Here is a 15,586-nt window from a genome sequence, read left to right on the forward strand (position 1 = left end):
CTACTCAAGTAAACGCTCGCGAATGCTCTCGCAACTCTTATCTTATTTATTCCTCCTCTCTTTTACATCAGCTGACCTGTATGTCAGGTACGTACCAACGATTTCGACTAACGCGGTAAATAAATTAAAGAATATTTCTTTACATATATATAATAATTATTATTTTTTTTAAATTATTTTTCTAAAGTTATTTTTGAGGTTTTGAGATTATATTCGTTTTAGTACGGCAAAGAAGTATATATATATATTTACTTCCATTCTTGATTTTTAACAACTTTGAACTGATTAACGAAACACTCGCACTAGAGTCATAATTTCCATCAACATCCACTTTATTGTCCAATAATACCTTTACTTTTATCAATGGCAGCAGTACTAGTTGTTTAGCTCTTCATTTTGTAGTTCAACTTCCAGTTGTGAGTTATTGACAAATTTTATTGGATTTTTTTCTTCCCCTTTTTCCGTTTTTGTTCTGAACCAGAAAACGCTTTCAAGGTGGTATCTTTTTTTTCCCATTAATTCGCATACTTTACAGGGATTTTTCTTTTCTACTATATTTTTGTAAGTTGGAGGTTGATATCTTTTCCCATTAAAGTCTCCTTTTTCTACCAAGTATTCCAGACTTTTGATCATGTTGAAAAGATCTCTCGTTTCTTTGATTTCGTTTCGGTCGATTTTATCCGTGATGTAATCTGGCAGACTTGTGGCGATCAATAATACCATCATTTCCGCATTCATATTTTTATCTACTTCCAGAAGTATTTTTTCTTTTTTTAATGCATAGTCCAGTAATAAGCCACTTATATTTTTAAAATTTATAGCATATTTTGCTTTTGACCATCTTTTATCTGAGCAAGTATCAACGAAATCTTTTTTCCAATCTGCTCAACTCGAATTTATGGAGTGTTTCATTAACATCGAACTGTACCAGTCAACGCAAGAACCTTCTAAGAACAATCTCAGAATATCTATTTTTTCCTCATGTCGTTGCACATCCAGGCGTTCGCATTCTCTTTCGAATAGATCAATCCTTTGGGTAACATTGTTGTTTTTGTTGGTCAATTTTTCTAACATGAACCTTTCTGAAGATGACTTAATTGTCCTCTTTTGTTCAGTCGTTGTTTGGGGACCACTACTTAAAGTTTGTTTCAGATCTTCTTTTGATAGGTAGTTTGAATTATTAGCCTTTGGTTCTTCCCATCTTTCTTCTAATAACATATCCCCGAACTGGATATTACCCCCTTCATCAATGTATTCAGCCCGCAAGTGAAAGTTCAATATAATCCACGCGTTTCTCTTCTGATTTCTTTTTAAGTTTGTGTTTTTAACTTTCTTATATATATAAAAGTATCGGACTTCATTAATTCCGTGTGTAAGTTCAGATCCTGCGATTCTCCTGGTAGGTCAAAAATTTTGCTGTCTGGTGTTGTAATGGAAGTCACTAATAGCGCGTTCGATTTCTTGTCTGTGGCTGCTTTCATGGTAAATTCGAAACGTAATTTCTCCATTTTTTTCAGTCTTTTTTTTGAATATTAACGGACAAAAATGTCGTTTTATAATACTAATTATGGTTTAGGTCGAATACAGGTTAAAACAAAACTGTGTTTCTGTAATGAAAAGAATTAAACCTATATTTTAAAACTTATGTGACTAATATTTACATTTCGTACTTGTAACGAGAAGAAACGACATTTAGTGTTTGTTATAAACCGTATCGTCCCTACTGCTCAAGTAAACGCTCGCGACTGATCTCGCAACTCTTATCTATTCCCCCTCTCTTTTACAATAGTTGACTTGTATGACAGTTGTATGTACCGACGATATTGACTAACCCGGTAAATTAGTTAAAGAATATTTTTTTTCAGATATATATATTTATAAAATGAAATAAATAAATAAATGAATAAAAATATAATATTAAAAGAAAAATAATCGGTTTACATTAGTGAATGTTATCGATCTTCAAGCAGGGAGGGGGGAACAGGTTATTTTATAAACTATATTCTATGTAAAAATAAAATTAATAATAATAATACTAATAACATAATAATAATAACAATAATTAAAAAATAAACTAGGAAAATTAAAAAGTAACAAGAAAAATTATTATTGAAAATAATAATAATAAAAATATGTTATCATTGGGATAGGTAATCTGTAATTAAGTATAAAAATATGGAGAGTGTATCATAAAAGAATGGAAACGTATTGTGCAAAATGAATTTATTGTTATTGTTTTGAAGTTATACTTCTTTTTCAATACTAAATAACGAGCGTACCCTCACGAGGATTTCCTTCAGAATTCGTGAGGCACTAAACGTAATAACGATTTATGTAATATTTATATAGATTATTAATTCTTAACGTATATTCGAAATACGCGGCTCAATCATTTCGAAAATGTTGAAAATAACGAAATTTTGTTATCGTCCCTCCTTACTCTTTAAACCGTTGCTAAGCACGCATTGCTGGGTCTATTAAACAAAGCACTCGTCCTATTTTTCCACCGGATGCCTACGACGACACGTCTTAGATAAGCAGCGAAGAATTTACAAAGAAAGCGACGAAACAACCACTTAAGCTAGAAGCGAAATAAGAAAAGTATAAGTATTCCTTATACTTTCATAAACGAGGTTAACCTTTTTGTTGAATCCGTATACAAGCGAAACGAGCAAGAGGTGAGATACGTGTTCAATCTTTTTTTAAATACGCAATTCCTTATTATAAATAATTTGTCAATCAGAGCTTTTACAGTACAAGGCATTTTTCTGACGAGTCAATATAGTATTATACTTTGTATTGATTTAACCAAGTGTTTTTCTTTTTTCTTATTTGCTGTTTTATTTTAATAATTTTTTTAATAATTGTATTTTATTTAAATAGTATTTAATATCTTTATTTTATTAAAGTTTTTATTAAAGTTATACTTTATTATATTTACAAATGTAGAGTATACATTGGCATTCAAGAAAATTGTAGTAATTTCATATTGAATACAATAAAGATGGAGAAGTAAAAGTTGTGTGGTTTAAGTTTTCACATTCACTAAAAATTGACAAGAAATTCGTACAGAAAGTTGCTGGACACGTTGTGATTTAAATTAATAAAACAATAGTTCCGATCGGATTTAAATCTTCAACTATTTTCCTTAGCAACAATACAAAAATTAAGATTAAGCGTTTACATTTATCTATAGTTTAAATGCAGTTATTTATTAAAAACTATTTAAAATTTATTTATTTTATTTTAATTTAAATTATTATTATTTAGAAGTCATTATTAAACTATAATCTCTTGCAGCTTTCTTATTAATCAGGATCAGTATACATTTAAATTTTTGTTTAAGTTTTCAATATGCCTAAAACTAATGCAGAGAAATGTAGAGATTATAGTCTTCGTAGGAAAATAATGAGGAAAATAAGAAAAACAATGAGGAAAATAAGGAAAACACAATGCACGCAAATACAAAACGTTGCAGAGTTCATTTGCTGCGAAGAAAAATTATTTAAAAGGGATATGAATTGCATGCGAATGAAATTTTATTTACTCCGTCAACTTCTAATTTACTTTGCGAACCATCGGCTAAGCCTGTGATTACCGGTAAAAATTAAAATAATTTAAATGTCCCAGCAATAACTAATACTATTGTTATTTATTTATTTTTTTTTGGTCTTTATGTTTTGAAGTTATTTGAAGTTATTTACATTTATTTTACATATATTTCTTCAAGAAAACCAATTTTCTGCGAATGGAACTTTACGTACTCTATTGGCTTCGAATTTACTAGTGACTTCTGAATCATCGGCTCAGCATATGATTACCGGTACAAATTTATACAATTTAAAATTCACAGCAATCACTAATAGTACTGCTAATTATTATTTTTGAACTTATACTTCTTTTGGTACCTTTGGGAATTTTGTCTTTATTTCTTACATTTACTTCTTCAAGATTTGTCTACTGCAACAGATGACTATCACAACTCTATTACTGTTCAAGGTTATGTGCATATGGAAAATTCTTCTATGCCGTTTCATCATTGTATAACATCAAAAAACATTACAATTACAAACATGGAGCAAAGTTTACGATCTTAAGCACGAAATAATCAATATTTAGCTGATGTTTCGATTATACATGTTTTGTCTAATTAAGACAATGTACCGAATTAAGAACGCAATTCGTTAAATCAAGACACAATTAGGGATTAGGAATTACCTCAATCAGATGTACCCTCTATTTTTATTCTAACTCTTTAGACGAGTTATTAATTAATTATTCCAATGGCGAGCAAATTAATATGGATTTCGATCTTTCTTTATCATCTAGCAATTATCATCAATTTAAACGAGCTCATAAGGAGTTTAGAATAAATTTCTTTGGCAATTCATTTGGACATCCATCCTAAGAATGTGACAGATTGTGGTTTAAAAAGGATTTAAAAGAGACATCTATTGAACATAAGGATATTCTAATACAATTTATACCTAATGTACCTATGGAAAATACTAAGCTTTATAATACTTGCATACAAGCTTTAAACAAGAAGAATATTCCTTTAATATCTTAAAACTTTCGTTTTAGTAGTTTATACTCGTTTTACAACAGGTCAATATGACGCTTTAACTCAGTATAATTATCCGCCCTAATCTCGTTGTTTCTTACTAGCAGTAATCTCTGATTTATACTAACTAGCTGAACCTGTTCAATGAGTTGAACTATGTACAGATCACCTGTGTATGATTTCGTCTAACGAGTATGGAAAAACTGAAGTAATTTGTTCAGCGATGTTAAGGTATTAGACCGGTTTGTATTGCGCACTGAATAGCTTTGACAGCGACGGCGTTGGTGGAGATGTGCAACGAAGTTAAGACGTCAGATTAGATTGCATTATACGCTAAATAGGATTGGTTACGATGGCGTTAGTGGAGTTGTGAGGGCGCGCAAGGGAATTAAAGATATATGTGGGAGCGCCTTAGTACGCGATGTGCATGCGAGAGCGTCTTGATGTACGTGGAGGGGATGAAGTGCGTGGGGCCTTGGTTTTGAAAACGCCTGTAGTGGATTCAGATCTAGATAGCGTAGAGAAAAGGTTTGTTTTTTGGTTGGAATTCTACATTTGGTTGGAAAAGAGATAATATCCTTTCAAAGGCGGGTGATACGAAAGTAAAGTTATAGAGAGACTTATAGAAGTAGTAAGAAAAAATTTAGCAGAAGCAGAAGTTTAAAGTATACGGAGAAAAATTAATATAATCAAGTAAATATATTTAAAATTTACAATAGGAGAGAATAGCTGGAAGTAGATCAAAACTCTATTTAAAAAAATTATTTAGCACACCTATACATAATGCATGAAAAAATATATTTGTAATTTCTTTGTAAATTAAATAATTACTTACTTCATTTATAAGACACTCGCCAATATAGCAATAAACTAAGAGCGTGCTTAGGACGGAAGAGACAATGATTCCAACAACGACTAATTTTGCTTCTTGGCCTGCTGCTGAAAACTGAAAATAATTAAATTATGCATATTTACCGCATAACCTACTGACATTTCATGTATACTTTTTTCTTACATTTTTTTTTTATTTATATGTATATATTTATTTTAAATTATTTGGTTAAATTACACGTTTTTAAAAAGACAAAACTATGAAAATACACATATTAACTGTCAGTTCTTGAGTCTATTTGTAAAAAAATTTATTTCATAAATTTACCCATCGTTGGATCAAATAGAATTTTTATATTTAAATGTTACATTTAGATAAATATAATTCATATTATAATCTTATATAGTATGAGAAGCCTCTTGTTACTAAAAAATTTAAATTCTGTATAGATTTTATTAAAAAGTATTATTTTATTAAAAACGTTTGATAGACGATGTGCGTTGTGCAATGCAGTGGTAAGCAATGAACGCTAGGCACGTGAACGCGAAGAACGATATGTATATATCGAAGAAGAAAGCGACAAGGCAGCACGTTATACTGTGAATCGTCACGCTGCGCGAGTTATGAATTTTAACTGCGTTCGCCAAAAGATTTCTATTTTTATTTCTACTTAGTATTACTAAAATAAAGAAAGAAATTGCAAATTACAGCGAACATTACAACATTCGTTTAGCTTAAAATCCAAATCTTCAAATAAATAATTTACTGAAAAACTCTGATTTAGTAGATAGACCAGATACATTCTACTTTTATGGCCTTGAAATAAGATTTTATTAGCTTATGATATTGTTATTTTACCAAAATTACATACACTAATTTTATAATCGAAACGTCCACTTATTGTTACACCAAAATCTTTTCTTAATGAATAACGCCAACTAAAAATAATTATAATTTTCGCCGTTAATTGATTGTATATTTTTCTGTTAATCCCTTGGCCTACACGATATTTGCCAATTGCGCGAGCAATAGTAAACAAGAAAATCGGTAGCGGGCTGTGCCGTTAAACTGCTTATGCAAGGAATCTTTTTATACTTTCATATTTTTGGCTTGGTATTATTTTCTTCCCGAAACAATTGCGCTGATAATTGCTGATAAGTGCTGTCTTCATCATCGGAATCATCTTTAATTATCAATCTTCGTTAACGTTTTCTTACAGGAAAAAGAATATCATTGTCCTCACTATTACATTAGAAAGGGTCTGTCGAATCAGAATCGGCAATAGTGCCACTTTTCTCTTCACTACCATCAACATTAGATTTCCTTCTTCTTATCATGATTGGTTTAAGAGTTTTTTAATTCTTTATACGAAGTTATATTTAAAACGTGTGAACACAACGAAGCTTTACGGGGAACTAAAGTAACAGATCATCCAGTTTCGTCAGAAACAAATGAAAAAAACAAAATACTGACGTTACAATCAAAGGAAAAATATTAAATTCAAAATAATTCTAATTGCTTAGTTTAATAATAATACGCGGCATTTTATGCACAAATTCCTCACTACAAGTCAGAGTCGTGTCTTTTGTTTATGAAACTAATTCTTTACTACTACTTACACTTGTGTGTGGTTTTCGCTTATGGAACAAATTATTATTCACGAGTTTGACTTGTGGTTATAGGCCAAAGGGTTAATAAAAAAAATATATTCTGACAATAAAAAATATAAATAATTTTTTGATACATAAGAAAATAATTTAAATACATGAAAACAATTTTTTAAAATTAACATAATAGTATAAATAACAAAATAGATATTTAAAATGTTAATTTGTTTTTTATGCATTATGAGATATGTATTTTTAGGTTTCTTTTATGCTGTCAGAGAAACGATGAAGAAAATCCATTTTTTCTCACATTTTATTTTATTCATTTTTAATTGGTATTTAAATAAAAACTATAAATTTAAATGATATGAATTACAAAAGCTTCTTATGTTATAAAATCTCTATTACCTATAAAATAATATATTAATTTATGTAAATGAAATTCTATATGCTTACGACAAGCGCGTTGTAACAAAGTAGACAAAGATGAAAAGTACTTCCTAGTAATTGTTGCAATATAAAAATGTTGAAGTCATTTTCCAAAGATTCAGCTAATCTGAAATATAGTACATAAAAGCTTATACCTAAAAAAACAGTCCCCACTAGGAAAACTAGCGTTTATATATAGAGCCCTAAGCTTTATAAGAAAAATACAAAAGTAATTCGAAAGAACACACGATGTCACAAAAAAATTAGTTCTTCAAACATCGTTTGTTCTTTTCAAAAGTAAATTTAATTCTTCAAAACAAAGGTCGAATAATTCATTGTTGTTCATTTGATGCAAAAAATATTTTGGTTCTTGTTTCAAGATCATTCAAGCTTCTAAACAGAAAATACGTCAAAATGTAAATACGAGAACAAAATACTTTTATTTCTTAGATTTAAAACAAATAGCTGTTTATATTGACACTTTGCTGTAAATGTGCTCTAAAGAGAAATCTTAAGTCATATTACATACATCCCAGATGATATTCAAAAATTTAATAATTTGCTAGTCAATTTCTTTTACTGTTGTTTAAGCATATATGTACAAAATCTTTTTCCCTATTTTTTCCTGTAATAAAGAATATTTTTTTCCCGTCATTGTTCCGATAATTAGGTGTAGTCTGAATAGATTCTTGTTTAAAATACTACAATATACGCTTACACTGAATTGTTTGTTGTGGTAAATTGTTCGTAACGAGTGCGGATTAACAGAAGACTAAATACTGATGTTCCGTAAATGAATACGGTTACATATAATTAATGTTACATTGATCGTAAACAATACATTAAAAATATAATTATTTAGAAACAATCCTAATATAAAAAATTAATTTTAAATGTTGAAATAATTTAAATTTAATTCTTGATAGCTTTTTAGAAATCAAACTCATATTAAACATACTTTATTTTTATATTTAAAATGTTTTACTTTTTCTCTTTATGAAACTTTGAGTGATCTCAAATAACAAAGCAAGATATATTCGTTGGTCTATTTTTATATATAATACGTTACTGTCGTACATTAAATAATCCTAATCGTCTAAAAATAAACTATTGCCATATAACGCTGACAGATGAAATTCTTGTTTTATCTACAGAATATTTTTTTAAAAGTAAAAAAAATGTCGTTTATATTAAATTCACTTTAATATGTATTTTTTTTATAAAGTCAAAAGTTTTTGTATGAAAAATTAAAAATTTAAAAGATATAGAAAAAAGTCATAGATGAATATAGCACATATATTAATAATAAGAAAACAACTAGAAAGAATAAGATTTATTTAGATGTTCAATTTAAAAATAATTAATCGCTTATATCTTACAGCTATAGTTAATATTTAATTTTAACAATATTTCATCATTTTCTTATAGAACTTACTTTGTTGTTAGATAAGCTACAAAAATATAAATACAAAAAGTTTTTTTATAGTATTATTAACTACATAAAAAATTACACATAGTCAGATTTAATATTTAGATAGTAAAAAAGGGAACTGTATTATTTGTAACCTCAGATCTTTTAAAACTTTCCAAAATAGTAAGTGTCCCAGAGGACTATACATTACACCGGTTAAAAATATTTTACAGTTAATTAAAATTTTTTATGTTCTCGCATGTTTTTTATTTCGTGAGCGGAAAGTGTAGTGGCGCGGTCTTGTCATCCTGATATCATTCAAACCATTTAAAAAACAAAAAGTAGTGTGAGTACGAATGTACACACGTGTCGGGTTATCCAATTAAATTGAAATACGCAGTATCGTTGAAAAAGATATTTATTTAACATAACTGAGAAATATATATAATATTGCAACTCAATACGTGGCTACCTCCTATACCGCGTCGCGCTAACTCCCTTCTATTACACCATCTGCCAACTTACTAAAAACTAAGTGGTTTGGTACCACTGTATCGGAGACGCCTGAGATACCAAGATAGGCAACTCGCTTAATTTTTCCAACAACACGAAAGAAATTACACTTCTTTTGCGTAATTCAAAATTTTTTGAAGTTACACTTCTTTCGGTGCGTTTAGGAAAATATGATAGTAAACATCGACACCACGAAGTTTTTCAGTATTTACGATGCTCTGCAAAGCAATTTCAAATTTACGGCATGAAGTCGTCTTTTATCTTCTTTTTTTCTCAAGCGGATAACCCATCCAAGTACCAATTCTACTCAGCGCTGCTTTACTTAAATGATCCAAATGGCCGTTGACTCATAAAGTAATAAGTTTTATCTCCCTTATATTAAGTGCAGACTGATATCTATATTTTTATATTTTTTTTTTATTCTTATATATATATATATCCATCGATTTAAAATATGTTACCTTTCTTTTTTTTTGTTAAATAAATAAACAATAATAACTAGAAGCCTATCTTCTCATACTTCCTATCATCCCCCTTTTGAACTGGTCGCGCTATATATATATATATATATATATATAATTAAATAAATAAATAAATGAGTAAAAATATAATATTAAAAGAAAAATAATCGGCTTATATTAGCGAATATTATCGATCATCAAGCAGGTAGGGGGGAATAGGTTTCTTTATCAACTATATTCTCTGTAAAAAGAAAATAAAAATAATAATTATAAGACCAAATAAAAAATAAATAAGGAAAATAATAATGATAATAATAATAATTCTTATTATTATTATTAGTAATTATTATTTTATTTTTAGTTAATTTTTTTGGAGTTATTTTTTTGAAGGTATTTTTGGGGTTATAGAGGTTATAATTGTTTTAGTACGCCATAGAAGTATAACTTCTTACGTGCGTACATACTAGTACACATACTAGTTTCTTTTAATTGCAGCCTATAGGCTTACAAAATATCTTTAAAAAATAACTTTAAAGAAAAAAAATAACTTAAAAAAAAAGAAAATTTACTATTATTATTATTATTATTATCATTATTATTATTATTACAATTTTCATTAATAATTATTCTTATAACTTTTTAATTTTCCTTCTTTATTTTTTAATTACTGTTATTATTATTACATTATTATTATTATTAATAATAATAATTTTTTTTTACATAGAATATAGTTGATAAAAAAACCTGTTCCCCCCTTCCTGCTTGATGATTGAAAATATTCGCTAATGTAAGCCGATTGTTACTTTTTTATTATTATATTTTTTCTCATTTATTATTTATTTCATTTTATAAATATATATATATATATATATATATAGCATGAACACGTAAAAAGGGGAAGGATTGGAAGTATGAGAAGATAAGCTACTAATTATTATTATTTATTTATTTACCAAAACAAAGAACAAAATCATATTTTCAATCGATTGATATGTAATATATATAAGAAAGAATAATAAAATATCAAAATATTGATATCAGTCCACACTAAATATAAGAGATATATATCGAACTACTTTATGCGTCTACGGCCATGGCGCGGTTACAGCATTAGTTCTCACTCGATCATTTAAGTCAAGCAGCGCTAAGTACAATTAGTACTTGGATGGGTGACCAGCTGGAGTAACAAGGGGAAGAAGAACAGAAGACAACTTCATGCCGTAAACTAGAAATCGCTTTGCCGCTCGTTGTAAATACCGACAAACTTCATGGTGCCGTTTTTTTAAGACGCTCGGAACAAAATCACTCCTCATTACATTTTCCCTAACGCGCTAAAAGAAGTATAACTTCAAAAATATAAAAAGGGAAGTAGGGCCATTTATAAATTGAATTAAAAAATAATATTTAATAATAAACACTAGTCATTAGACAATTTTTTTGAACGTACAGCTCATGTTAGTGTATGACATTAGCAAATCTAAACAATAATTTTTTCCTGAAATTTAGTGTTTATACCTGTATCAATAAACAAAAAATTAAAAGTTAAAACAACTACTTTAAACTGCAGCAAAAATTTTTTTATGTTGCTGCAGTTCTATATAAAACTTTGCAATTGGACTTAAAGAAATGCAACTTGAGAGCGGAGGACATTATCAAGAAAATTTAATAATAATACTTTACATTGTCTAGCATTAAAAGCCTGATGATAATAGCAGCTAAAAGTTTATAGTAATCACCATAGCTTTTAGTACAAATAAAACTTCCAACTCGAAAATTATAAGAAACAAACAAAATTTTAGAAATGTTATCTTCATGCTGATAAATATATAATTGACTCATTAGATGTAGCAATGAGGAATGCAAGTAGGTTATATTTCACTATTTAAAAACCAAAAATCTTCTTACATTTAAATTAATTTGAAATAATACTACTTGCAACAACACGACTGACAACAAAAAATTACATGAAAATCTTATTTTATTAAACGATACTAGTCACTTTCCTAGGAATGAAATTAATTTTTAAAAACTACCTAATTAATTAATTTAATATTAATTGTTAAAATCTACCTACATAAGACAAAATATATTACCCTTCTACTCTTTGTTGAGCTCATGGTCAGACAAAATATCAGAATAAATAATATAATAGAAAATATTATAAGAGAATATAGTATAATAGAAAAGAAGTTTGATGTAATAGTAAACAATTTGTACTATAGTAAAGAAGTTAGGTGGTAGAAATTAAATCTATTAAATATATAATAAAGTAGTGTAAATTGTAACAGAGTACCATACAAAATATTACATATGAAGAATCGAGTACAGAAAAGATTGATAGACAATCAAATAGTAAAACTAATTTAACGATAACGCAATTGGTGGATAAAGTAAATTCATACAATATTGAAACTAGACCAACCTACAAGATAGCTAGCAGAAAAGTAAGAGTCTTGTCATTCTTATCAAAGAGGTTATCATCTTAAGTAGCAATGTTCGACGTTGGAAGCAAAATTTTTTTCATATTTAACAAATCGTTTACTTTTTTTCCTTAGTTTTATTTAGATAGCCTCTTTTAGTCACTGGTTGTCGAATTTGTCGTTACCAAGAGGTTACGAACAAAAACACTTCCTAAAACAGAGAAGAAATAAAGACTACATAAGATAGCAAATTTTGTGTCTAATTTCTTTTTTTTGAGCAGTATTAGGTCGAAGAACGTCTTCTAACAAATTTTTCTGTCACAATCTACTAGAATGCATACTGTTCAAGAGAAAATTCTCAACTTACTAGACTTTGCTATAATTAAAGGGCTGGACAAGATGCGCTTTAAAAAACAATCTTGCTCAAACATTTCTTCTGATAATTTTCCAATATAATTTGCTTTTTAAAAAAAATTAATGTATACAATAACAACATTACAAGTATATAATAACACTAATAACTATATTAACACGTTCACGCCGGGGCGAAAATCTGCGTTCCGCCGCCTGAGGCGGGAGCGTCTTACCGCGTTACGCTTCGTGGGGCGGGGCAGTATCGTTGCTAGTTTGAAAACGCTTATTGCGGAATCATTACAATTTGAGGCTACTAACGCGCTAAATGCGAAATTGGAACAGTTCTTACATTGTGTTTTTTTAAACGTACATTTTTTGCATGAAGTGTGTCACATTACGCCGAACCGAGCAGCCCACCGCATGAGATAAAACTATTTGTATAGTAATTCTATGGGGATAAAGAATTCTAAAGGTATTGATAATCTAAAAATAAATATGTAATATTTTTTCAATCTCAGGTTACAGGCGATAGAAATAATTCTAAGGTATTCGGTCTCCTCAAAGGTAAAGGTCTGATGCTTGTTCCCCCTTTTGTAAACAAATGCAAGTTTGAACGGGTAAAATTCCGAAAACTGTGGAAGATACTCTCTCATTAAGACGTTACAGGCGTTAAAAGAAAGAACTATCGATAACCAATAGGAAATCTGTGATTTAATAAGAAACGCCCTGTAGGATAAAAAGAGTCCTTCCCCTCCCACTATATGCGGGGTATAAAAGACGGACACCAGACGGGAGTAAGAGTTATACATAGAGAGTTATAGTTATACGCAGTTATACACAGATATACAGATAGATGCATAAGTACGAATAATTTATAATAAGCTTCTTGTATTTTGTTCTATTTTCTTGTGTTTTGTTAGAATATATGATCCATATTTTGTACTGTTCTGACATAGTGTTTTTTTGAGCGTACATTTCTTGAATCAAGTGTAAAGTTAGGTAAAATTATCTTTTCTTCTATAGAGAAAGTTAGAATTTTTTTTGAATTTTTGCCCATATATATAATAGATAAAATGGATCTGGAGGAAAGTGGTTCGTCTGAAGAATCTATTATTATACCCGGAAAAAATTTGCGAAGATTTAGAATAATTTCGAGCTCTTCAGATGAGGCAAGCAACGATAGCGAATCATTAGGTGATGAACTGAATGACTATTCCTCGGAGGAAGAAGATTTTCAATCCAATTCAGAAAGTGACGATGGTGACAATGAATGGAAGAAAATAATAGGAAGAAAGCTACGAATGAATGAGTATGCGAAAGAAGAAGAAATTTTAATCCACAACATGGACTTCGACGATCCTGTTTCGTTATATAAATTATTCGTCATGGATCACATACTTGAAATAATCGAAGAAGAAACAAATAAATACGCTATACAATGCATAAATAATTCTGCATGTAACAGCACAAGTAACCAACGGGCCTGAGAGCCTGTTACACAAGATGAAATAAATGCTTTTTTGACATCTTGCTAATTATGGGTATAGTACAGGTACCAGAAATTAGATTATACTGGTCACAAAATGACATATATGCAAACGCTCGTATTAAAAATGCGATGAAACGTGACCGATTTGTATCTGTTCTCAAATATTTACACTTCTCCGACAATACCACGGCTAGAGCAGAAGATCGATTACATAAAATAAGAAATGTATTTGAAGCAATTGTGCACACATTTAAAAGCACTATTAAACCTGGAAAAAAATTGTTATTGACGAAAGTATGATTCCGTGGAGGGGACGTCTTATTTTTCGCCAATATATTCCAGGCAAGCGTCATAAGTATGGCATAAAGGCATACAAACTGTACCTTCCTGAAGGTTATACCTATAATATTGAGATTTATGCAGGGAAAAAAGCAGAACCAATCGCCAAGACACATTCTCATGACGTAGTCATAAAATTGATAAGAGATTTATTATTTGAGGGCCGTATACTATATACAGATGGTTTTTATACTAGTATCCCTTTAGCCGAGGAATTATTGCAAAAAAAAACATTTATTTGTGGAACAATAAAAAAAAACAAAAAACATCCACCACCACAATCAAAGCAAAAGCAAGTTCGGGGTAGCATTATAAGTTTTGAAAATCGCAAAGGAGTAAAATTTATGAAATGGACCGACAAAAGGCCCGTATGTATGATAACAACTTCTCAGAACCATAAATGTGCAATTACTCAGGGGCCAAATAATAAATCCAAACAAGATACCGTTTTTTTTTATAATAATTCGAAAAAGGGTGTCGATTTATCTGATCAAATGTCATCTTACTACAGTTGTCTTCGAAGAACGGTAAAATAGTACAGAAAAGTTATGATAGAAATAATATAGGGAACATGCCTGGTAAATGCGTGGTATATCCACAAAAAATGGGGAACTAAAAAAATTCCAATTTTAAAATTTCGAGAACAAATTATCGATCATCTTTTGAACAAAGATAATCACAGAGAAATCGAAGAAGCTGAAATAGAAAAGAGAAATCCGTCAAGAAAACGTACACATTTTCTACAATCATACAAAGGGGCTGCCAGAAACACAAGAAAATGATTTAAAGAATGTTACAAACAATTATCACAAATACAAAATAGATTATATGCCGCGAAAAAAAAGTAAAAAAGTAACGACATATTGTACGCGTTGTAAAGGAAAGCCCACATTATGCTTAGAATGTTTTAAAAAGTAGCATAAATATAAATAAATAATTGTTATCAATTTAAAATACTAAATGTTAATGTTTATAATATTTAATTTTTATATGTAATGTTAAGAAAAAATAAAATCAACTTATTTTTTTAATGACTAATTTTCTGAAAACAAGTGATCCACAAGTAGATCACGCCGCCCAACGGGAATGGACAAGTGTGACCCGCCGGTGGGTCACGCCGCCCCACAGAACAGACACGCGTGACCCACCGGTGGGTCACCCCGGCGT

At 29.4% G+C, this 15,586-nt stretch overlaps 1 protein-coding gene across 1 annotated transcript; it reads left to right on the forward strand.

Annotated features, from left to right (window-relative positions):
- Positions 1-13,664: 13,664 nt before the first annotated feature.
- On the forward strand, positions 13,665-14,380 carry LOC122521761 (piggyBac transposable element-derived protein 4-like). The gene is made up of 2 exons (XM_043642514.1): positions 13,665-14,061; positions 14,139-14,380. The coding sequence occupies exons 1-2, from the start codon at positions 13,665-13,667 to the stop codon at positions 14,378-14,380; spliced, it is 639 nt and encodes a 212-aa protein (XP_043498449.1).
- Positions 14,381-15,586: the final 1,206 nt, after the last annotated feature.

This window comes from Polistes fuscatus, unplaced genomic scaffold (assembly GCF_010416935.1).
Source record: "Polistes fuscatus isolate 324 unplaced genomic scaffold, CU_Pfus_HIC Scaffold47, whole genome shotgun sequence".
NCBI classification, from domain to species: Eukaryota; Metazoa; Arthropoda; class Insecta; order Hymenoptera; family Vespidae; genus Polistes; species Polistes fuscatus.

Coding starts and splice junctions, on each gene's coding strand:
- LOC122521761 (XM_043642514.1), top strand. CDS start 13,665: ATGGATCTGGAGGAAAGTGGTTCGTCTGAAGAATCTATTATTATACCC. Junction 14,062..14,138: donor TTCTGCATGTAACAGCACAA/GTAACCAACGGG, acceptor TTATGGGTATAG/TACAGGTACCAGAAATTAGA.